We start from the raw sequence: 24,178 nt of genomic DNA, 5'->3' as shown, positions 1-24,178 counted from the left end.
TGTACAGTTGCTGCAGAGCCAGCTCTCAGCATAGACCATATAGGCAGTCACCATCTACTGGAAGGTTGCTGTATGACCACAAAAAAGAAATGTACATATATATATACAGTATATATATGTGTGTGTATATATGTATATATATATATACACATACACATATATACAGAATATGAATAAAAATCTGCCCATAATTGTGCCTTAATTCGTTTAACAAATTAACATATCTAATAATTTAATAATAGTTAAGACAGAAAAAGGACAAAGAGAGGGTGTATGGATGTTTCATGATTTTTATTACATTTTATATTATTTATATCCACACTATATTTTTCTTTTTTTGCAAATGTTGCTTGCAGTGTCCATACTTGTGTCCACTGCATAGTATAGTGTTTTATTACTTGTTTATTAATGGTTCATAGAAGATGTTATGAAAAGCCATGCAGACTCTAATCAGAGAGGAGCTTTGATGCACCAAAATGAAAAAAAAAATCCAAGCTGAATACAGTCACTGTGCTTCACAAATAAAAAAACTTTGGCATATACAGTACTTCAGGCAAGAGCACATGACTCATGACAATGACACATGACTGACGACAACTGACAGGTACAGATGTGGTGACTGTGCCAGCTGTAATTATACAATTAATACGAATTATTTTTTGGGAAATAACCAGCGTTAAGTCAGCGTGTTCCTGTGGACTAGTATGAGTCAAACCTTAAACAACAAATCTCTGAGCTCAATGCAATCTGTACAGGTAACATGGATATATATTATTATATATTTATGCAAAACACTATGTTGAACTGGCGAGAAATGTTTGGGATACACACTCAACACTACTATGACACCAAACGGTCTCAATGATGATTTCAGTTTAAAATGTTCATTGAGTTCAGATGATCAGTTAAAGGAGTCTTAGGCTGATTGTGCTGGGGTTGTTGGTGATTGGTACCTGCTTCTGATTGGACCCACCTTCAGCTGTAGACTTCCTCTGCCCTTGTGTGTTGTGACAAGTGGAACCACATAATTGTGAGTATTTTGTCCTTCTCCACTTTTTCTTAATTTTTTTTTGGATTTGTGATTCAGCACTCGAATTTTTTTGCAAGGTTGGTGTTTCCATCACCAGTGTTATATTGCAATATTTAGGTTTTACACATGTCTAAGGGTAAGTGAAACCCCTAGAAACGTCATGTAGTAGGGAACTTTATAACAGCATCCTTTCTGATAGGAATCAAAGTTGCAAGGGCATTTTAAAGGCCACTGCACACGTTTATCCACTCTTTTAGAAACAATCCATTTTATTTCATTTATATGTGGTGTGTGGTGTTTTTGTCCATTAGGGCACCAGGAGGAGCGATTGCCTCGAGGCCCCCCTGTACATGGCACTGGATTGTACACTTATAGAAACATATTTAATTTATTGCCAATAAGCCTTCTTGAATGCTAAACACTGGACCTATAAAGCATATAGTGTATAAGTATAACCAAATTGATTAATTTGATAATAAACACAAATAATTTAACACATGCAGGAACATTGTCACACAAACAAAGGCACCAGTGTTTTCCATTCGCAAGAAAGTTGATTACGTCACAAGTATTTGTGCACCTGGGGAAATTTTGAAAGTACTAACCTGCTCCACATTCTGACCAATCAGCATTCAGGAAACTGTCAGCGTCAGTGGAGAGAGACGGGCCTGGCCCCGCCCTCCTCCTGGCCCCGCCCTCTCCGGGAAACTTTGTTTCGGGCAAACAGGACTTGCATTTATTATTGAGAAAACCTCACACTCAGTCAGTTGTTGTGTCAAAGTTCTCTTGAGTGTAAACACGTGGAAATGGCGAGGCGTAATGGGCGTCAGCGGGGTCAACTGCCCCCCTGTTACTATGAGGGTTACCTGGAGAAGAGGTTGTTCAAAGACAAGGTGAGCTGCTGTTAAACAGGAGAGGTCAGACATGTGTTTTCTGTGCAAACTCAGTCCAGTCTCTGAATGTAGTGTGTGTATTGTCATAGACTATTTTATTATAATGACGTTGATAATGAATTAGAATATTGAAATGATCATTTTAATTGTTGTGTGTTCAAGCAGTGAATGGCTACTAATATATGAAATGGACCTGTTGTTATTAGGAATGACTCCATTTCATATTTGGATGCTGGTACTGTCTTTATTTTTATTCCTTTAAACAAAAAGTGGTGTCACATCCATTTCAAAATCATAATGCCACTGCTGTGATAACAAATATATAGGTCCCACAAACAGAAATCCTAAAACATGACTCAGTTAAAATGCTGATGCTTCCCCAGAAACAAAATGAACACTCCAGTGTTTCTAATTTAACTCTTTTAGCTTTCACTAAGTTCACGCTGCTGACATGATTCCTGCAGTGTAGCAGATGTTCAGCCTTTACTCACATACTGGTTACATAACAGCAGAGATGCATGTTAAGTTTTTAATTAGTGTTTCTGTTGGATCTCCATACATCCATTGATTATTTTTATTCATTCATTTATTTATTTATTGGAGTTCAACTGTAAGAGATGTAAACAATAAAATAAATAAAATAAAAACCAAGACTGCATTGACAGACAAGGCTGCAGTCTAACGCCAACAGGAAACAAGTGGAACATTTCTCTGCAGAAACGACAGCAAAGGTCACGACACGCCTCTGGTATGTGTCTTTTGTTCCTCATATTGGAGCCTACAGGTGATCAAATTAAGTGAAGCATGGTAAACAGTTTTCAGCACATGCAGAAGTTGCGCTGAGGTAAACAAGTGCAATACAACTCTATCCAATATAGAGGGGGGAAAAAAAGCATCAAACTGGCACGGGTGTAGTTTTATTCACATTCAGGTCAAGCCTCAGTTGAATCAAAGTATTTTTCAAAACCTCAAAATACTTCTGCTTTGATAAGAGGTCTTTTTACACCACTGTGGTGTCATTTTGTTCCAAATAATTAACAAACCACTAAACGGGTGCAGTGGTCTGGTTACAGTCTTCATTAACAGCTCTGCAGGTAAATATGGGCTTGGAGCTGTTTTCAGCAGGTGGGGCAGCGTGTCATTATATAGCTTCTTGGAAGTTATGTGGACTTTGACTCCAGACTTTTAGTGACACTTTTGTCCCAACTGGTCTGACTGCTTTTCAGTTCTCCGTGCCATAAAGATAAGGGCAAGAAAGTCCCATGGCAGGCTGGCAAAGAATAAATCACTGATAAGTGACTGAACACACTCAGCTCAGCTGAAACTACTTGACATTATAAGGCAAACTCCGATACTGGCCAAAATAACACTAATTTCTTGCTGCCTCAATGCTGGGAAAGATTTGTCACGACGACCTCAGCCTCCTCCCCTCCTAAATCAGTTGTAAAGTTTTATTCAATGCCTTGCTTGGGCTCACTCTCGTACTTGTTTGGCTTGGCTTGTTCCCTGTTTGTCACTGAAAGTCTGGAGTCAAAGTCCACGTAACTTACAAGAAGCTGCCCCACCTGCAGTCCACGGAGTAGGTTAAGAGTGGAGCCATCAGTGCCAAGTCTGATGACAATTCACATCATCATTACCCCTAATGACGCTGTAATGCTTCACTAAACACATTAAACTGTCCTGTAAAGAGCCGCCGCAGTCATGTGACTAGGATAAACAGTATGTGAGGGTTGCAGATGTTTTTGAAAAGGCTTGTTGTGACTATAGGTGGAAAACGTATCGGCACAATCATCTTATCAACAGCTAAGGTGATACTGATATCAGTAGGAGGTCGTTTCCGATCATTTAGACTTCTCACCATAGAAACTTGAGAGAAGAAATGTCAGCACAGTCTTCCTAATTTTAGATTTACGTAAAAGAAATTAATTAGTCAACCTGTTTATCATCATCCGATTCTCCCCCAGGTCCAACCAGTTCTGGCACTATTCAAAGCAAACACTTATCATATCAAGGTCACATGCACAAATGCTACTTATTTGCCTTGTTATGTTTAGTCCACGTTTAATCCCCTTTCTAATTGTCACTTTTTCTAATCCACATCTATGTTTTTCTTCCTGTTCTAACCTGTAATGTTTCCATGTGTGTGTTTGTGCAGACGTCCCGCAAACTGTGGAGCTGCCTGTGTGGAAACATTCTTTTCTTCTTCAATGACAAAAGAGACGTCGATGTAGGTTATTTGGCCAAAGTTATGACATGCACGATTATAAAACATATACATTTATATTTGTGATTGAGCAAAGCTGGTGTGTGTGTGTGTGTGTGTGTGTGTATTTCCTCAGTATGTAGAGAGACTGGATGTGAGTGGAGTGATCACCATCGTGGATGACGGCAGCCAGGATCGGAACTTGGATGCAGCCCGGTTCACCATCACCACTAAACAGGGAAACATCAAATTAACTGTGAGGATCTTTGAGAACATGTGCCATTCATTTTTTTTTTTACAAGTGTATTGCTCTTTTCACAGTCTTTTTTTTTTCTTATCATCCGTTTTTTTTTCTACAGGCCCCCAATGCAGAGGCCCGTGAGCTGTGGAAGGGCTACATCTTCTCTGTGTCTAAGGTTAGCGATAGATGACACTATAAATAGATTTACTCATTGTTTAAGATTTGATGCACTTAAATCCATCACTATAGTCACATTGTAAAGTACTGATTAGAACTGAACTTGAAGAGCTTCAGTTAAAACTGATTATTCCCCTCAATCTTGTTTCTTGTTAATGTAAGTGTACCTAATGAAGTGGATATACGTCACTTTAAAACTGTCGCAAAATATGACGAATGGATGAACATGAAACAAACGTTTCTGCAGGGGAAGTACAAATGCAACATTACAATGATTATACAGGAAAGTGAAATAGTTTTATGTGGGAGACCAGCCTCATATTTACCTGATGATAATTACACTTTTCATTACAGCTGTCGGTGCCCTCCTCCCTCAACCTGCTCCCAGGTCAGTTCCACATGCTGAAAGAGGCAGTCGATCTGGAGAAGGAAAGACAAAAAAAAGCTCCTCAACGTGTCATCACCTCCAGGTCCTTTGACAGTTCTGATGCAGACTTGCCATCGTGAGTAATAATGAGTCGTAGAACTAAGTTACTATGAAGTACTGGAAAAAAAAACAAAAAATACAAACTCTACCAGTGAAATCTGATGCAGTGATGTGTGTGTTTTTTCTCTGCTTTGTGCGGGACGACAGTTGTTACCACAGCGTGTCCCGGCTGGAGGCAGAACTGCTGCTTGAGAAAGAGAGCAAGAAAGGAAACCTGCTCCTGAGGCCTGGAGGTGCTGGAAACTCCTTCTCCATCACCACCAGACAGGAAGACCATGATGGGTATGCACGCATTCGCACACACATATGTGCACACACGGTCTACTCACATGATAAATCTCACTCACTGCCTCTCTCGGTCTCTCGCAGTGCTATATTCAGACACTACCGTGTGTCACGTACACATGACGGGGGCTTTGCCATCGCTCTGGAGAACCCTGTAAGTGTTTAAGTGATAGTTCAGGTGTTTTTGAAGTGGGCTAATATGAGGTACTGACACATAATGGACACTCGCCATCAATGAAAACATGTCTGCCAGTGGAGTCTCAAGGAAAAACTTAATACAAGTAAATCTATACCTGTTTTAGTCTGTGATGTGTTTGCTGCTTTCCTGCACCAAAGTTCATAGAGAAAATCTGCAGTTTAAGGGTCACAGGGACACAGGAGCTGCTGGTTCGTTGCTGCCTCATTTGTTACGTGTTCACTCAGATTTACTAAAGTGACTTTGATAAATCTGAGTGAACAATTTCAGATACTGAAGTCACACAATAACACATATAAACTCACTGATAGAAGCAACAGTGATCAATAATTGCTGTGTCCTGCGATGTAAAATCTCTTATTTTCTGTATTGGTGTGAGGAGAGCGTGGTTTTCCAAAGTGCCACAAACTTTGGTTTTCTAGTCATGCAAACCTATTTTGTAAGATCTCAGGCAAGTGCAGATTTTTTTAATTAGCCGAGTCGTTTGTTAAAATGTGTTATTTAAAGTTAGTTTTTCCTTGTGTCCTCGCTTGCAGACATGTCTGGTACGCTGCTTCTCAAGGTTTGAGACGTGTACATTAATGACTTAACTGCATACATGATGGTGAAGATCAGGGAATTTAGAACAAGTCATACTTGATTGTTTTTTATCGTAAATGACAGAGTAAATACAACAAGTGTTTCAGGGAAAGAAGCAGGTCAAACAACAACAATGACGGGAAACCTGAGGACTGTGTCTGTCATGACTCACTGCTCACACGAAGTGACGTCTCCATGAGCATGCATGCAAAAAATGTTCTGGCACATGATTTCATTCTTCATTCCCCAATTAAACTATTAATGTTGTGGTTAATGACTAGTACAATGTAGGTCAAAAAAACATGGTTTTGTTTGAGGAGTGAGTTCTAATGCACGCTTTCATCCATGCAGGTCCCATGTGCCACGCTGCAAGATGTGGTCAACTACTTGGTAGAGAAAACAGACCGAGTTCTGGTTCCTCTCATCTTTGAGGAACAGTATGAGAAAAACATCAGTACGTAAAAAGACATATTCATCTTCTCTTTTACATTTTATTCTAGTGTCATTGTTCCACATCACACAGCACTGGTGTAAGTTGTGGCTCTGTTTTTTCTCCCTTTTTTTTACAGCTTTTATTCAGTCTGACAACGAGAACGGAGAGATAAGTGTTCAACAAGCCCTGCCAAACATCGTTCCACCAAAGGTCGTTCCTCCAAACGTCGTTCCACCAAAGGTCGTTCGACCAAAGGTCGTTCCACCAAAGGTTGTTCCTCCAAACATCGTTCCACCAAAGGTCGTTCCAAAGGTCGTTCCACCAAAGGTCCCGCCGAGTTTGCCTCCCAAACCAGGTACAAAAACACATTCAGCCACTACAGAGATAACACACTCCTCGTCAGACAAGTTTTCTCTGGCCCTAGAACATGTCCAAGTATGCGGGTGAAAAAAAAGGGTCCCCTTTCACCTGCAATTTGACTTTTCCCAGGTCGCACTGATGCAAAATAGATGACCCTGTTCAACTGTTGGTGTCATAATTAAAATTTTCAGAAATATTCAGAAAAGTGACGACATATGGTCTGTAACATGTAAACCGTATATGAATATGATATTCTTTGAACATCATAATCAAATATCTTATTTGGTATAAGGATTATACAACTGGATTATTGATGTAAATGTTGACATTGCCAACAATAATCGGTGTATTGATCTGTTTAAGACACTAGTCTAAATCTTAATCCATGTAAAGTAATACTTGGTTTAAGCAATAACTAGATTAAGTCCTGGAGTATTTTGATTTTAGTTGTATATGTTGACATGTTAATATCTTAATCAGTTGAGGGTATTGCAGTAGACCCATAATGTGAGTTACATTTTGCTCCGAATGAGGTCAGATCATTGTGCATGTGAACAAAGTCAGTGTAAGAACACTCACTCTCAGTCACAGCTACAACAGCTACAGTGATTCATCACCATTAAGACAAGTTCTCTTGTCTGCATTTAACTCTGGCTCTGTAAAATAAACTGAGGTTGTATTATTGACTCAGCATTACATTTGTTTTCTTTTGCAGTTGGGTTAAAAATACCAACAACAGAAGAAGCACTGACACCAGTTTCGGACCCTGTAACCAAGTGTGAGTTTAACTCTCAGTGACTCTCTGGATTTTCCCTCTTGCAAACAAACAGGTTTGACTCCATTTTTTACTTGTTGCTAACTCACGTCTCTGTTTAAACAGTTGGACAGACAAACAGAATCACGGAGGAGGACTCAGTCACGGCACTTCAACGTAATTTCCATGATTTAATCTTTCATATCAGAATAACATTCCTTTTACCCACTGTATGACTAAAATCATGTTGTTTTTCCTCAATCGACAGAACTAAGGAAAACTCCAACCATTAAACCTCCAGTTCCTGCTCCTCGCAAATCACTTTCTGGAGTGTCGGCTCCTTCCCTCGCCTCCTACACAAACACAGAGCAGAGAATGAGGTTGCACACGGATCCTTTTGGAGAGAGTGAGTCCATCTGTGGAGCTGTCGTGATCATGAAACTTTCATTAAATTGTCTTTTCATTTTATGCTGCAGTTATAAGCCTAATCAGAGTTTAATCTAACAAATACCAAAGGCATTTATTGGCATCGCTGTTCACAGCACAAAAAGAAAACAACTGTGACAGCTACTGGCAGTTTTCCCAAACTTAAGAACATCATGGCCTATTTTACATTCTTAACTTAACTCTTCTGCACCCACCAAAACCTTTTAGTCATAACTTCAACACATGCATTTTCCTTTTTACACTTCAAAGCACACAAAAACTGACAAAAGTGTTACAAAAGCATGACTTAAGAACCAAGTTGCAAAGAAAAAGTGATTTTTAAAGCAGACATTTACCATTATCCCAATATAAGTGCAATTGTGTCCAATGCCTACTTATTTTAACCATAGCTCATAAAAAAATAATGGAAGCCAACCTGAAAGTCACAATACACTGAATAGCCACCAGGGGGCAATTCTGCTGTCTGCAAAAATATCTCTATTTGACTGGAGGGCTATGGGAAATGTAACCTACTTCTCACTTTTATAATGTTGGTAAAAAGGAGTTAATGCTCGGTAATGAAAGTATTGAATCTTCTTCAATAGAACATGCCGTCAATTTTATAAATGATGTTCTCATTTAGAGGGAAATGGATGATAAATGAGAGATGTGAGTGGACGCAAGTGTAATTGAGAACTGGTATTGTCCAGTAGATGCCTGGTCGCAGGTCGTGTCTGTGAGCCTACAAAATCATCATCGTGGCACCGACCAAATCTCAAGGCTTTACGTTTGTGATGTTATCGTAACGACCGGTTGCTAAGTGGTTAAAACTAATGTTTGTCTCTGTGTGTCTGCTTTCTGTTACAGCCATATCACAGCTGAAACTTCTGTTTGAGCAGAGCGCAAAGTGACGTGAATGCATGAACCATCTGTGACTCTCAGCCTCAGCAACTGCCTCAGACCCGTTCAGTCATCTCAGAGACTGAGTCTGCAAGATGACCAACACACCGAGACGGAGAGGAGCTGGTTTCCTCTCAAACGTCGATCTCCACCTCTTCACTGGCTTCCTGTCAGCAGAAAGACTTCTCTGAGGCTTAACACTTTATCGACAGCCTTCTCTGACACTCGTTAGCATTAATCACCTGTAAAGAGGGTTGTTCATGTCCCATTATCTTCACCGTGTTAATTTACCTTCATCTTTGACAGCGGTGTCTCTTATTCACTGATTCTTTTGTAGGTATCATTGTATATACTGTATAATTTTATATTTTTTTATGGAACTATAATGTCTGTATTCTGCCTCATAGGCATGTGATGTAAATATATATACATGTACTGTACATACAAGTTTACGTTGCGAAATACTTTTCTTTTTATGAGCCGTGTTTAAATATAGGCAAATTCACAGAAATTAGCTGCTGGTTAGAGGACATCCTGGAGGTGAGTGTAGTGAAACTTTTACTTTGGTTGCTTCCGTTACATCAAATCAGACGCTTCTGAAGAAGTGACTTTAAGTATGTGTTACTTAAAGTTGGTCAGGTTTATAATGTACTCGCTCTCTTGGTTGCACTGTTTTTTTCTTTGTTGAAAATGACGACAGTGAACAAATTGTTCTCACTCCTTTATTACCTCAATGGCGGATTATAGTGGAAAGAAAAATTCAACTTTGTACAATAAAATGTGACATGTGAAATAAAGCTAATGTACGTAATTCTCAGCTGGACGCTTCTTCAAAGCATTGCAGGCTACAGTTATGCATTCAGAGGGAGCAACATGGAAAAGTGAGACTGACATGGACGCTACTCGGGGGTTACATGGTGCATAACTAATTTCAAAAATGTCAGTTAACAATGTTCAGGGTTCACACTTTAGTTTCTCATCAAGTTGACAAATTAAAAATCAGATTAACTCTCATATCATTTGTTAGCTGGAACTACTGGAAAGCTAGGTGTTATTCTACAGCGAGCCCACGACTCATCTCTCTGTAGATGAAGTTGTGTTATTGGGTTTCGACACACACATACTAAACATACAAGCCCTAGAGTGCAGTCAGGCGAATATAATGTATGGAGTATAGCCATTTCCATCGTCACGTGACTCGTTTAACACAAAAGCTGCATTTCCACCAAGTAGAACAGAACAGTTCAGGTCACCACAGCCCACTGTGGAACAGAAAACACTGATGTGGCTTTCCACTGCAGGGTTTGTGGGCTGAATGACAATCGCCATGTCAGCTACATAAACAGAGTGAGATAACATCTCAGTACAACAGTTGTCTTCTATGTCATAATGCACAACACATTGAAAAGGTTTTCCCCATTCCTTTTAACTCAGAAGAGTTGACTCTGTCAATCAACAGCCTGCAGTGCATCTACCTCCACTGTTAAAGGTGCTGGACCACTGTGTGCTAAGTGAACCAACAAGAAGGCTGCTTTAAATGGGACGGTAGAGATCGGTCATGTAGTCGCTACCCTTCAACAACAAATATGTGCATAATGTGCTGAACTGAACTGTATCCCTCGGTGGAAATGAGGCTTCTCAGAACCTCAGCAGGAGGTTTAAGGATACAGAGAAAAGTGTGTGTCCTCACTACAACGTGAAAATGCAGTTAACACCATAAAGTCTTGGCAAGAATTCAAATACGACGTCCCTAACGGGTGCAGTTCATCTCATATGATCCTTAATGAGTCCTGATTCAGTGATGGACTACATTCTGTTGAGCAGCATGGTCTAAGAGCAGGTTATTCTTTGAGTAATATACTGTATATGGATTCAGAAGGCGATGATTACCACTAAGCTACGATAGGTTATACTGACACTGACACAATACATTGCTCTGAAATTGGAAAAAAGGAGACCAATTGCTGTTAAGGAAAATTAGCAGGTTGGTACAGATAATATTAAAGATTTGGCCTGGTCAGAGTGGAAATGACAATGAAGGCACAGGGAGAGAGAGCAGACAGGTGAGGGCTCGAACCTGCGCCTGCAGCCTGCTGCGTGACAGTACGACTGATAGATTTGGTGATGAAAGGAAGGAGGGAATGATGAAAGGGCAGCGGCCAGCGCTAAATCTTTGCTCAAGCAGCAGTGCGACAGTGCTAAATAAATGAAGAGAGAGGTAAACTAGTAAGATTACACCTAATGTGCCCCAAGCAATCACAACAGCCAGAGTGGTACAGATGAAGACTTCTGAGTGCGTGGATGACTCATTTGTTCCCTTTACCATTCGTTGTTGTCATGCAACACATACATGAGGAACGGGCTTGACCATCATACTCCATACTTCCATGATATGGCTGCGAGCAGTCACAGCAGAGGAGATGCTCTGCGGTGAGTGACTGCGGTCAGACACAGCTGGTGAGTGGTCCAGCAGGCAGAGTGGATGGATCTATGTAAGGCTGGCGTTGGAGCTGCTGGTGCCGCTGTTCCTCCTCTGGCCACTTTGCACCCCGCTGGGCACCTGCAGGCCCGTCACGACTGAGAAAGTGCCATTCCAAACCTGCAGGGGGCAGCACAAAGTTCTCAGTTCTCCAAACAGAAAGACCACAGGAAGCTTGTTGAGGTAACAGACACTACTGAAGGAACATTTCTCACCATGAAAGCTGGAATCACAGGCTGTGGGAACTTGGTTTTGAAGGTGTGCATCAGCTGCTTAGTTTTGGCATCGTAGAAAGACAATAAACCTGGAGCCAACATAGACGACAAATCACTCACACGTACAATATGAAGACTTAAAGTTAAAATAACTATGGCTTAGATCTGCCTAAAGAATCGTGAACAGAAGACTAAAGAGGAACTGTTTTAGGTCACCGTTTTATAAAGTGACAAAATACAGACAAATCCGCACAGTAGCATCATTTTACGCAACACTGAGTTACAGCAGAATATCTAGACTCTCTCCAGTATCAGTGACAGACTTAAATGCTTCCCACGAAGAACTGAGCACAATCATTACGCTCAGTTTTACTTCACTTTGTATTCACCCTACCTTCATCATAGTTGACGTAGATGCCTATACGGCTTGGGATCGGACAGTCCAGTGTTCGAGCCTTGTTGTTGTGCTTGGCTGTGAGGCTCTGCTGCAGCCAGTTGTTCAGATGGATGCACCAGGAGGCGCTGGATTTCCCCAGCTGGTCAAATCGACCGAGGGTCCGCAGGGCGACCCCAACAGCGAAGGCCTTGCTCTCCTTGTCGAATCGCACCTCCCAGTACTGCTGGCCAGCATCAATCGTGGTATCAGCTGCAATGAGACGACAGCCAAGACGATAAACGTATGGAATTACACAGTTGTGCCGTGATTATACAACATTTAAGAAGAATATCTCCTCAAGTTGAGTCCACTCTTACCCAGCACTGTGTAGGACTCTGCTGTAAACCTGTCTCTGCCTGGCCGAGCGGTTGGTCCTCTCTTAGGAGACATGAGGGCTGACCTTGTTATAAACAACAATAGGGATTTATTCATAATGGCAGCAGTGACACAACCGCAGGGCTAATAAGTCGGGTTGCTTACTGAACTTTTTATTTGACATTTTTAAAAGGTGCCAAAGAATTTAAGCTTGTACTGTGTCATTAAACCAATGTGTCTCAATGGGGTAAGTAAAGAGGGTGTGAAAGAGCAGCACAGGTCCTCCAGCTTCACGCGCCACAGCTTTACCGACACTAATTACTGCTCTTCTTCCTTAATTACAGGCATGTGCGATGTAAAATGACTATTACTACAAACAGAGATTTAAAAACAGACAGATTATAATTGAAAATAATAGATAGATTATAATAGAAAGTCCCCAAGAATCTGACCCAAAACCATTAATATATTCAGAACAGAGTGTTGGTCCTACAACTGTATTCAGGTTGTTCAGGGCACAGCTGCCAGACAGTGTAGAGAGAGAGAAAAAACAACAGAACGCATCATGTTCCCTATGACTGAATAATAATCAACAGTATGGTCAGTATATGGATGAAGGATACTCAGCCCTGCTTATGAGTCAAACACAAGCTCAAAAAGTTTGAAATGTACATTCTTACAACCTTGCCGGAGAGTGCATTGGGGAGTTGATTCGGTTCTTCTCTTTGCGGATCTCCTGCACCTTCCCTCCACTGCTGTCCCACTCCACGCTCAAGTCCTCCACCTTTAGGTTCTGGTGGGCTGAAGCAGCGTCCAGTTTGAAGGTGAAAGCTACAAACCAAACAGGAAGCAAACGTTTTACTTCCAAACTAAGAAAAAAAGGGTATTTATGAATTTGAAACACACATCTTATTCAATCTTTTCAAGTACAAGAGGGCAGGATCGTGCAATGACACATGTTCTCTCTTGAAATACTCAGATGATTTTGACATGTGTTTAATTCTGTTTATTGTCAGACTCTTTTTTAAGACTCTTAAGTTATTGAAGGTTTTGCTGGAAGAAGTTGTAGCTAGTGCTGAAGTTGTGAACCTTCCCACTGAAGGGATCTGGAGGCAGAATAGTTGTAACAAAAGAGCTAATAGGAGAACCTTCGCTCTCTGAACTGTGCTATGTTTGGTCCAGGTCTTTCATCACAGGCCAGATTATGTCAAGGCTTAGAATCAGAGCCCAGAGGAGATGCAGAATTCTGAAGTCTCTCAATCACATCACATAACACTGAAAATATTTATGGAATTAATCTTCACCCTACCAACTGAATCATGTTCTATGTTCCAGTGTGAATGGACTGATGTGCATGCCCAGTATCCTCACCGTGGGTTTCCAGTGTAACTGGCTCAGAGAACTCTCCTGCCACAGCCTTATTACACGCTCTCACTCTGAACGTCATGTAACGAGTGTCAAATCGCAGACCTGACAATGAAGAACATGGAATTATCCTTTAGAAATCATCTTCATCAAAATTCAGACAACAAGTAGCAAAACTCTTCTCAAGATCTTCCTCCTACCCGTCAGTGTGTGTTCCATCTCTCGTATCCCCTCCAACACCATCCAGGGGTAGTCCTCTCTGATGCGTGGTGGACCCTCATGGTTTGTCCGTCGATGTTCCAGTATGTAGTGGTCTATCTTACTGTCAGGCTCTGGTAAGGTCCACACTACAGTCACCGTGTTGTCACACACCTGGCACTCGGACACTTGGATCTCTGGAGTGGCAGGAACTGAATGTGACAGAGTATAAATGGCATTTCTGTTAGGAGAGTTATCCACACTCATCTCTGAATATTCGTCAAAGGGATATTACACCTTTTGCTGGACGTGCTGTCGCTCTCACAAACACACCACTATGAAAGCAGGTTTTTACGTCTTTAACGGAGCTTCAGCTCATTTTTTCTTACACTTTCTGTCAGTTTGAGCTTTCAGACATGAACTCGCTGTCTGTTATCTGAAGCTTTTCTTGCTTTGCTCTTGCATGGGCTCACTAAGGACATTATCCACATATTCTGGAATCTGGAGTTGTCAGAAAAAGTTCCACAGAATCTGCAGAGTGACATTTGTGAAACTCCTCTAAAAAATATCTTACTTGGGAATGAAGAAGGCACCACTCTCACAAAATAACACATAGAAATAACAATGAAGCTGTTTTAAAGGTAACAAATGTGCTAAACAAATGCATTAGACCACCACCCACCGCCACAGCTGCCCTAAATTAACAGCATTGGTAATAATTAAAATATTTTTTTTATGTTTCTGTGAAGGTTAATAAACCAGTTTGTAGAAGATTTCTAAAATATTTATTAAGTGATCTTGTTTTTATGACCGGTGGTCTAATAGTTTTATGAAGCACTGTACATTCCCACATTAAAAGTTACAAGTAAAAAGTTACAATTAAAAGTTGTTACGGCTACCATGGTAAGTGTCTATGTTTACATGAAGTAGACAGAAAGCAACATTAGTTTGTGACAATAAGACAAACACTCTTTCCTTTGGTTTCTCTCAGTTTTTGGAAGCAAAAGTTCAAGCTTCAGCTTTCAATACTGTTTGCATTTGTCATCTGGTTCTACAGAACTGTGGTGGTTTTATCAGGACTTTTCAACCACGTGCAATGAGACAAAGCACTCAAAGAAATGCATGGGCTTTAAAACCACACTTGAGGTTAACAAGTCATACATGTGCGCACACACACACACAGCAGAGCTGCAAGACCAATCTCTGTGGTTTCATCACTGTGTGAAAAAGCATTCAGGCTACGACATGAAGCTCATGTCATTTGACTAATCTATACACAGTGATGATTAGTGGAGCAAATAAAAGCCTATTTGACAGTGAGGGCAACATGACAGAGAAACAGAGGACTGTGAAAAAAAACCATGACGTTCAAAGTCTGCGCAATGTTTGCTAATGATTTATTACTTCACGTTTATCAGTGACAGTTAAACGACACTAGTTCGCTCCCATTTTGAACTATGGCCCAGTTACATTTGTCAAAGGCTGAAAATAAATGTTTAAAATACTGTAGAGTTGTCAGTTTAATTGTGATATTTATGTATATTATATTATATACATAGATGAATTTTATGGGTTATGGTTTCACTGCTGGTTGTTTCTTTGTCCAACTGTCATCATTTCTCAAAAGCTACAGTACTGATTTCTATAAAGCTTTGTAGAGAGGTGGGACATGACGACAAGAACCATAAACCATATACAAAAAGTGACCAAGAAAAAATAAAATAAAATGAGCTTCTACTTGTCACTTCATGTAGAACGTCAATAAACATTTTCATTAGGAGTTAGCCATCTGAATCGCTAGTTTCAGCTCTCCTTGAAGCACATGTAAATTATCATTTAAAATTGACAATAAAGCACAGCACATACAGTTGAAACCAGAAGTTTACATACACTCTATAAAAAGACAAATATTTTTTTTTCTCACTGTCTGACATTAAATCAGACAATCACTTCCTGTTTTAGGTCAGTTACCAAAATTATTTCTATTTGCTATATGCCAAAATAATGAGAAGGATTTTTCTAGACAATTTTTTCTTACTTTCTTCAAAGTCAGAAGTTTACATCCACTATGATTATTATGCCTTTAAACAATTTGGGAAAGCCCAAATGAAGATGTCATGTCTTTGGAAGCTTCTGATAGGTTTATTGACAACATTTGAGTTAATTAGAGACACACCTGTGGATGTATTTTAAGGCACACCTGAAACACACTGCTTCCTTGTGTAACATCATGGGAAAGTCAAAAGAAATCAGCCAAATCAGAAGCTTCCAAAGAGCTTGTATGAGACACCAGTGTGATTGACAGCTGGTATCATCCAATAGTCACCTGGCTGCAGGTGATGTCTGTGAATTTCCAATTGCAAAACCTCAACACGGTGCCAGTCAAACTGTGAGTCTCAAGGTTTGTATGTCAATAATGGTTCCTGTTTTGATCTGTCACAAAAAGCGGCAGTAGTGTGGTAGTAGTGAGGACAATTGGAAGCTGTTATCTTCATTGTTTTGCATAAGAAATAAAACAGGATGTCTCTTGGCCTTACCCAGTGGCAAAGTGAATGACAAAAGTGTGAAAGCAATGTCTTAGCAGGGACCAAAATAAACACAGGTGGCGTTGTTTTTCTATCACAATTAAACTGTGATAGAATTAAAATAATTGTGAGAAATTATTCAGTTTCTATCTGTGTCTGTGCAGTAGAAGTGGAGCAGACCTGGCAGAAACTTGAGTCCCTGCAACATCTCCCTCTCCTGGCTGAAATCCACCATCAAGTGACTCATGTTGTCACTGGCTTTAGCCTTCAGGGAGAGGCGAAAGGCTGGAGCCATTGTCACACTGCAGACAAAGAGATGCACAGACAGAGAGAGAGAGAGAGAGACACAAACACACGAGGTAGAAACAAGCGTGGTGAATTATTCAACTGAATCTGAGGCAGGGGGAGAAAACTGGTGGTTCTAGTGCTCATCACTAAGGCTACATCCACACTACTACCTTTTCATTTGAGAATGACATCAAATAAAAGTAAACCCGCCTAATAAATGCACATCATACGGCCATTCAGGTAAACCAGGCATGTGCATACTGATGTAAACAGGAAGCTGATTCTCTCCTGTGCAGTTGCTTAGTATCCAAAAAATACAACTGAAGAAAAACAACACTGACGTAAAGTAAGAATAAGTATTTCCGTTGTTAGACCGATTATTAGATGAGGTGAAATTGAGCTTTTCATTCAAAGCTGATTGTCGATGAGGAACTGAATGTGGGCAACTGTATCATTGTTTCCAAAAGGTCTACATTTGTGTTGGTCCAGTAGGGCTGGGCAATAATACAATAACAATATTATGAATCAGAATATAATTTTCTTCAATGTTAGTATAAGAAAGATATGGATTTAATGTAAAAAAAAAATAAAAAAAATGCACATGGAATGTACTGCCCAGACTAAATTAAGCCCCACACTTTTCTAATGAAAACAAAGCGTTTCAGCTTCCGTTTTCAGTATTCTTAATCCTTGGCACGACAGGTGATTCCCAGGCAGAACTGATCTACGTTTAAATAAGGAGTAATGTGGATGTAGCCACTAGCTAGACTTCTGCTACTATGACTGAACTCATCACCCTCATCAACACTAAGGAGGCAGCGCTACAAATGGAGCAGCTTTCATCCAGGGAAGAGCGGACAGCAGATGGAAGACAGTGGGGAAACAAAAGACAAAATGGACTTGTGTGGAAAGTCTGTCCATAGTGCTTGTTGTCTACAGAATGGGTGTGGTGGCTATACGTTTGAATGCATGCATGCTATACAATGAGATAGCTCATTGGTTACAGGAGGCTATGACAAAGGGGGAGCAAAGGATGGCTGAGTACTATACCTATCCTTAATGTCTTTGGCCGCCTGGAGAGGAGGAGCAGAGAGGGAAAGGAAAAAGAGAAAGGAGATACGGAGCAAAGAGAAATCTGAGTCCCATCATCACTGGACACAAAAAAGGTTGCAGGTAGCTGTGTGTGTTAAAAACAACTGGTAGTATGACGACACAAGGAGAACAGATTAAAATTGTATATGTGGACACTGATGTTTATCATCACTCATTAAAAATGCAGTAATTAACAGAGAGCAGTGCAGGAGCAGCATCACAACAGCAGTAGCAGCAGCAGCAGAGGAGTTGGTCACTTACCTGAGTGAAACCGTCTGTCTCAGAGGAGCAGAGCGTCTGATTGGCAAACTCCAGCAGCTCCTCTGAACTCTCCAGGGCTTTGGAGCAGGCGCCCAGCTGACTCTGCACAAAACATTCAAGTCCCAGTTAAACATCTGCAAACTCTCTCCAGTTCCCCTACAGTATAATGGAAATATGTTCTCTGCGCAGGGTTTGTTTGGAGTTAGCTGCATCATTTGAGCGTGTGCCAAAGATCAAGGAGAGAAAGTATTGAAAGTATTTTGACCTCAGAAGGGTCAACGCAGCTCATTATTCTAAATGAATGCTATGATGAGGAGCATACAAAACAAACAGCCATTTAGTAACAGAATTTTAAAATCAGTCACAAAGCAAAGCCTCAGTTTACAAGAATGTGATGAGCACCTGCTTCACTCACGTTGCCAATCAAGAAAATATAACACCCAAATAATAATAAGGCTGCAACGTTTCAAATCGATGATCAACATTTTCTGCCATTTTTAGCAATTGTTAGTTGCAGCAGTAAATGATAAAGAGTAATAATCAGCCACAGCTTGAGTAGTTTAGATTAAAATCTGTGACTGCCTATATTCATACTGAAATACACAGCAGTAGGTACCTGCAGCTCATAGGTGCGACTGGCTCTCTCCTGTTTGATGCGTGTCAGCATGTTTTCCTTTATCTCGTCCAGAACCGTGTGGAGGGAAGTGAACTCCGCCTGCATGTCGTCCTGCACTCGGGTAGAGTTCGCCTGGTGCCAAAGTAAAAAAAATTAAAAGAAAAAGCTAATCAAAAGAAACTCACCTTTTTCCCTGTAATAAAGAAAATATTGATTTTTTTCCATGTGTGCATCTGTACCTCCAGGTTGTCGAGGCTCTGTTTGAGGGTGCAGATGAAATTTGAAATCTCGTCATTCTTCATGGCCAGTGTGTGGGTGATCTTACGCAGAGATTCCTGAGAAGACAAAAATATCGCCGTTGGAAATTCATTTGTTTTAACTAAATTTTTAGACAAAAGAAATCCAGATTAGATTACAGATTACAGTTAAATACTCTTGCAGGTTTCTCTTCCATTCAAACACTAGAGCAGCTCTGCCAGGGATATCAACCAGACTAAAACAACAGTCAGAGTAATACACTACCAATTTAAGGAATATCTTTGACCAGATTACATCTTCTTTTTGCAAGGTTATACTTCAGTGGATGTAGAGTCATAAAAACTCATGTTAAAACAAACAGATCAGAATCAAAATACATTTTTCTTTTTATCAGAATAAGGTCAATGGTTGGTCTCTTAATTGTAGACTAGGTTTACATGGACAGCATAGATTTATAGATTTTATCCTGGTTCAGATAATAGACTGAATTAGACACAGCCATATATGTTAGAAACATTTTCTGACCAGATAAACTTTATTGCCTTGGAGGAAATTTATGTCAGACCAATACAGAAACTGCTGTTAAAACACAGACAGAAAACATAGATACAAGTTCCATTTTGCAGAAAATCTCTAAAGATAACATAGATACTTCACTCGTGCACATAAAAACACACACAGAATGGACACAGAGAGCAAATACAAATCACTCGTACAGACAAACAATAATCACACAGCAACAGTGTGTGTTTATGTCACCCACTGAGCAACACCACTTCCTTTAAAGACCAGATTCAGGCGTAACAACATATGCTTTGCATTAATTATGTATACAACGTAACCAGATGATAATACCCTCTTGTGAGTTACCACAGCAGTGGATGTAATATAGACATGAGTCACTGAGTCATTATCAGTTGACACTAAACCAGAATATGAATGGGATATTCTATTGGCAACTTGTGTAAGTGGATTATAACGTAATAGCGTCAATAGTCAAATAACTGGTGTCCATTTCCATCCATGTGCATGACATCACTGCAGCCACCACCCAAAACCTCTCTCAAGACTGGTTTGTAATCTTGAATAATGTATATTTAAAACTCTGCTTTTGCCTCATTATGTTTCTGAGATTAAGTGTGACTACAGACTAATGGTGTGTATTTTTCATTTGTTTTTATTTGAGCATGTTTTTGACTGATGACCTATTTAGAGCATCTTTGAGGATTGTTAAAACCTGGTCTTAGTTAGTATCAGGTGGACAATACTGGGCTTATCCATGTAAACACAGTCACGTGTTTGGCTGTGTGGACAGAACAATCAGCTTTATGCTTTCATCTCCCTTTAAAGATGATTACACATGAGTTCTTCAGAGGGGATCAGAGGGGACTAGCTCATGATCAGAGAGAGGACACTTCACGGGCACAAGCATTTATAATTTAATAATGAGGCACAGCTACTGGACACGGGAAACACACTGGTGTACTGGTGCACATCCTTTTGAAAGCTTATAGATATGCAGAGGAAACATGAACTAATGTTACTCTTGGTACAAAATATATTGTGTATGTTACCAAAGATTTTGTAAAATGTCACAAAAACATGTTACTAAGGAATGGATATGTATTGAATTGTGAAGACAATAATCTTAAAGGTCTTGTCTGTCCTATTTGGGAGGGTTAGGGTTAAACAACACCATCAAACACATTTATAATGACCATCATGATAATCAGGCCGCCTGGATTTACTTTGATTTTTATGGCTGTAATATTGTCAGAAAATGCGTAATAAGTAAGTGCTTCTGCTCCTTTTCCCACAATAACTTCCACTTTCAATATTTGGCAGTTATTCAACCATTTGACGTCACAAACGTGTGCACTGGTGAATCTTGTTTGTGGTTGGACGGTTGTTCTGAGGAAGTCCTGAGGGTCCAGTCCATAGTTTTTGAATTGTCTAGATATCTCAAACAATCTAGGACTTACGGTTATGAGAAGTACACATGCCAAATTCTGTTGGTGATGACAGAAAGTTAAAATAAAATTGTTCAGTGTTTTGTAACATGTAGCTCCTTGCTTTACAAAGGCCGACATCTTGTTTCTATAGTAGCTGTAATGGACAAACCAGCCAGAGCGTGCATGATATGAAGCAGAGGCTTACTACAGAAATGAAGAATGACATCCTTTTTGGTATGTCAAGGCCACCATAGACTACTAATTTGCTTTGCTAAAGTCGGGTTCAGGATTAAGTATTTCTCCCAAATCTCACTAGTAGATGTCACTCATGCTTACACACTGGACCTTTAAATTAGATAGTTAAATATTGTGAAGTCCTGGAATGACTGGAAAGATGCAGTTTCCCCCATTGAAACACTTCGTGAGCTAGGCAGTTGGTGAGCTTAGCAGAATTTAAAGGCCAGTAATAGCGATATTAATCATTTTCTCCATTCACAATTATAACAGTGATACAAAATGATACACAATTCACCATGGCCAACTTATTGAGGGTGCCTTTTATCGTGATAATATTGTGTATTGTCCCATTTTAATTGACCACTGCCCTTAATTTCGCTTGCTGTGTCACAATGAAAAGGCTCATTCATAGTAAAGGAGTGTGTTATGTTTATTGATGCGAGAGAAGAGCTGAGCCAAGGCCCGGGTCCCTCCGTGACTGCTACACCAAGTCGTCGGTGGAGCGAACGAGACGAAGCTTGACCCGGACAAAGGTTGATTAAAATATGCGCCAAACCTGTGAAACGCGAGCCCGTGCAGCATCCACAAACTCCCCGGCTTCTCCCTGCGTCTCCCCCGCCTCCTTCCTTTGTACACTACGCCCTGCTGCTGAAGCAGTTTCTCCCCCATCACAGACACCTGTTCCCCGGTTCCCGCTCACCTTCTGGTCTCCCATCTCGCTGCGCAGACACTACGGCGCCGCCTGAGCCGCAAACACCGCCGCTATTTCGCTTTCGTTCCCGGGTGTATTTTTGGTTTAATGGTACAGCGGAGTTACTGCTGCTGCTGCTGAGGAGCGATGCATCTTCGGACGGACGCCAGCCACCACCAACGCCTTTGGGCCGTTCTACGAAGAGCGCATGCGCCAGAGGAGAATCATGGGAGGTGGTGTTTCCATTGTGCTGCCTTCACGTACCATCGGAGAAATTGAGAACTTAAAAAAGACAGTCTTGTATAAAGTGCCTAAAAGTGATACTTGAGTAAAGCAGAGGTGGAAAGTAATGAATTACATTTACTCGCATTACTGTTATTGGGTTAGTTTTTTGTGCATAATTTCTAAAGTCATTTTACTTTTACTTGTATTTTTGGAAGTACTGTACTTAACTACATTTTGAATCACATCCAGTACTGAGTAAAACAGTTGACCTGAATTGGCCTGAATGTGAATGATGAGGACAGGTGACAGGTGAATGATAAGAACAGGTGAATAATGAGGACAGAGGACAGGTGAATGAAGTGGACAGATGACAGGTGAATGATGTGGACAGACGACAGGTGAATGATGAGGACAGATCACAGGTGAATGATGAGGACAGGTGTATGATCATTACTGATGCTGTTGACCAGAAATTACATTCAATAGGAATTTTCATAGATCTAAAAAAAATTTGACACCATCAACCATGATATCTTGATAGCTAAACTGGAGAGATATGGTATTAGAGGCATAGTACAGGAATGGGTCAAGAGTTATCTTCACAACAGATCTCAATACGTTAAGATGGGTGATAACACATCAACTTGTGTCAAGACACTTAACCCCATGTTGCAGAGAAATGTTTGTGATAGTCAATAAACCGGGTTTTTGTAAGTATCCAATCCGTTTGTTTGTTTGCTTGTTAATGGCATTGGAATACAAAAGACAAAGAAAATAAAAGAACAGAGTGTTCGATTCCACTTGTTGCTTAATCAATCATATGTAAAATGCATTTTTTTTTATCATAGGATTTCTATACATTTACTTTACTAAATATGAATACTTCTCCCAAAACTGGTAGTTAATGAGACTAACAGTTGTCAGCTGTATAAGAATTATCAGCTTGTGACATTTAGCTAAACAAATGCAGAACACCATATAACTATTTCTATGTTGTCATGATATAAAAATACAAAACAAACAATGACTAAAAGTCATTAAAGGTGTTTCAAAAAGTGTTTCATATGTAACAGAATGACTTTATCTTGAGTATAACACAGTTGAATAGCTAGAAAAACCTCTCTCTTCTCACAAGATTCAGCAGTGACAACAGTGCAATTTTTGTCAACCTATAAAAATAACCCTTTAGATAGAGTAAAAAAGCTGCAAACTCAATATTAACTTCTCAAACGCACAGGGAGATGTAGTTTTGCATCTGCAGGCTTCACTTTTAATTCACATATACTAATTTCATTTGAACACGTAGGCATGTTATGTTTCAACATCCACTCAAATCTATAAATGTCCTACTAAGCAAATGTTTTGAGATTATTGCTCCACTTACATCACAGGCTGGACCAAGTCTCAAGCCATTTATCAAAATAAGATTAAAAGTTTGAGGTTATAGTTCATCATCTGTAAACTTTCTTGTGAACTTTCTTTTATCTTGACTTGCTATCGTGACACTTCCTTTGACTGAAAGTGAATTAAATGTGAGTTTATGGCAGATTCTCCTCAAACACTCAGCTTGTCCCATGTTTTTACAGCATTTATGTGAAGCTCTCGTCTCTTCTGCATTTGTTTAGACTTAAAGAGGAAAGATATTTGTCTGCTTCTGTCATGGTTGTGTCTTGTCACAGGAAGCTGAGAGCTCCTTTTCTAGTAAGACACAGAGGGGACTCGGTGAAATGTGTTTTTCGCACCCTCGCACCAAAACCCACAAAAGTTTCACAAACCCCTTGTGTCATAATTGGACGTCTTTTTTTATATATCTATTCATTCAGCAAGTTGGTGACACCAATCTGCAGAAGTGTGCACAATGTCCTTTTTTCTTTTGTTTTTTTGTTTTGTGTTTCTTTTGAAAGCCTACATGATTTTTCCATCTTTAAGGTTTTGTTTATACCACATGCACAATAACCAGTCCCCTCAGTAAAGGCACCTTTGTCTCACATTACAGTGTCAGAAAAAAATAAAACTCCTCCTCTCCACCCACACACCCCACATGCATTTGTATCTGTAGCT

The 24,178-nt window shown here is 40.1% G+C and overlaps 2 protein-coding genes across 3 annotated transcripts; one reads left to right on the top strand and one right to left on the bottom strand.

Moving 5' to 3' along the window:
• Nucleotides 1-1,764: 1,764 nt before the first annotated feature.
• On the top strand, nt 1,765-9,775 carry LOC122780756 (signal-transducing adaptor protein 1-like). The gene is made up of 13 exons (XM_044043990.1): nt 1,765-1,923; nt 4,079-4,150; nt 4,263-4,382; nt 4,486-4,542; nt 4,899-5,047; nt 5,179-5,313; nt 5,401-5,470; nt 6,443-6,545; nt 6,661-6,879; nt 7,600-7,662; nt 7,765-7,815; nt 7,907-8,044; nt 8,932-9,775. The coding sequence occupies exons 1-13, from the start codon at nt 1,837-1,839 to the stop codon at nt 8,973-8,975; spliced, it is 1,308 nt and encodes a 435-aa protein (XP_043899925.1). The 5' UTR covers nt 1,765-1,836; the 3' UTR covers nt 8,976-9,775.
• fsd1 (fibronectin type III and SPRY domain containing 1) lies at nt 9,673-22,097 on the bottom strand. Of its 2 annotated transcripts, XM_044043988.1 has the most exons (13): nt 21,902-22,097; nt 18,994-19,089; nt 18,755-18,886; nt 18,139-18,240; nt 17,836-17,858; nt 16,678-16,799; nt 13,975-14,184; nt 13,781-13,879; nt 13,093-13,240; nt 12,412-12,494; nt 12,053-12,304; nt 11,659-11,747; nt 9,673-11,563 (listed from the first exon to the last, which is right to left on the bottom strand). In XM_044043988.1, the coding sequence occupies exons 1-13, from the start codon at nt 21,914-21,916 to the stop codon at nt 11,453-11,455; spliced, it is 1,482 nt and encodes a 493-aa protein (XP_043899923.1). In that variant the 5' UTR covers nt 21,917-22,097; the 3' UTR covers nt 9,673-11,452. The 2 variants fall into 2 exon arrangements, with proteins under 2 accessions (XP_043899923.1, XP_043899924.1); XM_044043989.1 differs by lacking the exons at nt 17,836-17,858; nt 18,994-19,089; nt 21,902-22,097 and having other exon boundaries at nt 18,755-18,820.
• Nucleotides 22,098-24,178: the final 2,081 nt, after the last annotated feature.

This window comes from Solea senegalensis, linkage group LG14 (genome assembly GCF_019176455.1).
Source record: "Solea senegalensis isolate Sse05_10M linkage group LG14, IFAPA_SoseM_1, whole genome shotgun sequence".
NCBI lineage: Eukaryota > Metazoa > Chordata > Actinopteri > Pleuronectiformes > Soleidae > Solea > Solea senegalensis.
Note: the sequence above shows the minus strand (reverse complement) of the source record. Positions and strands in the feature narration are given on the sequence as shown.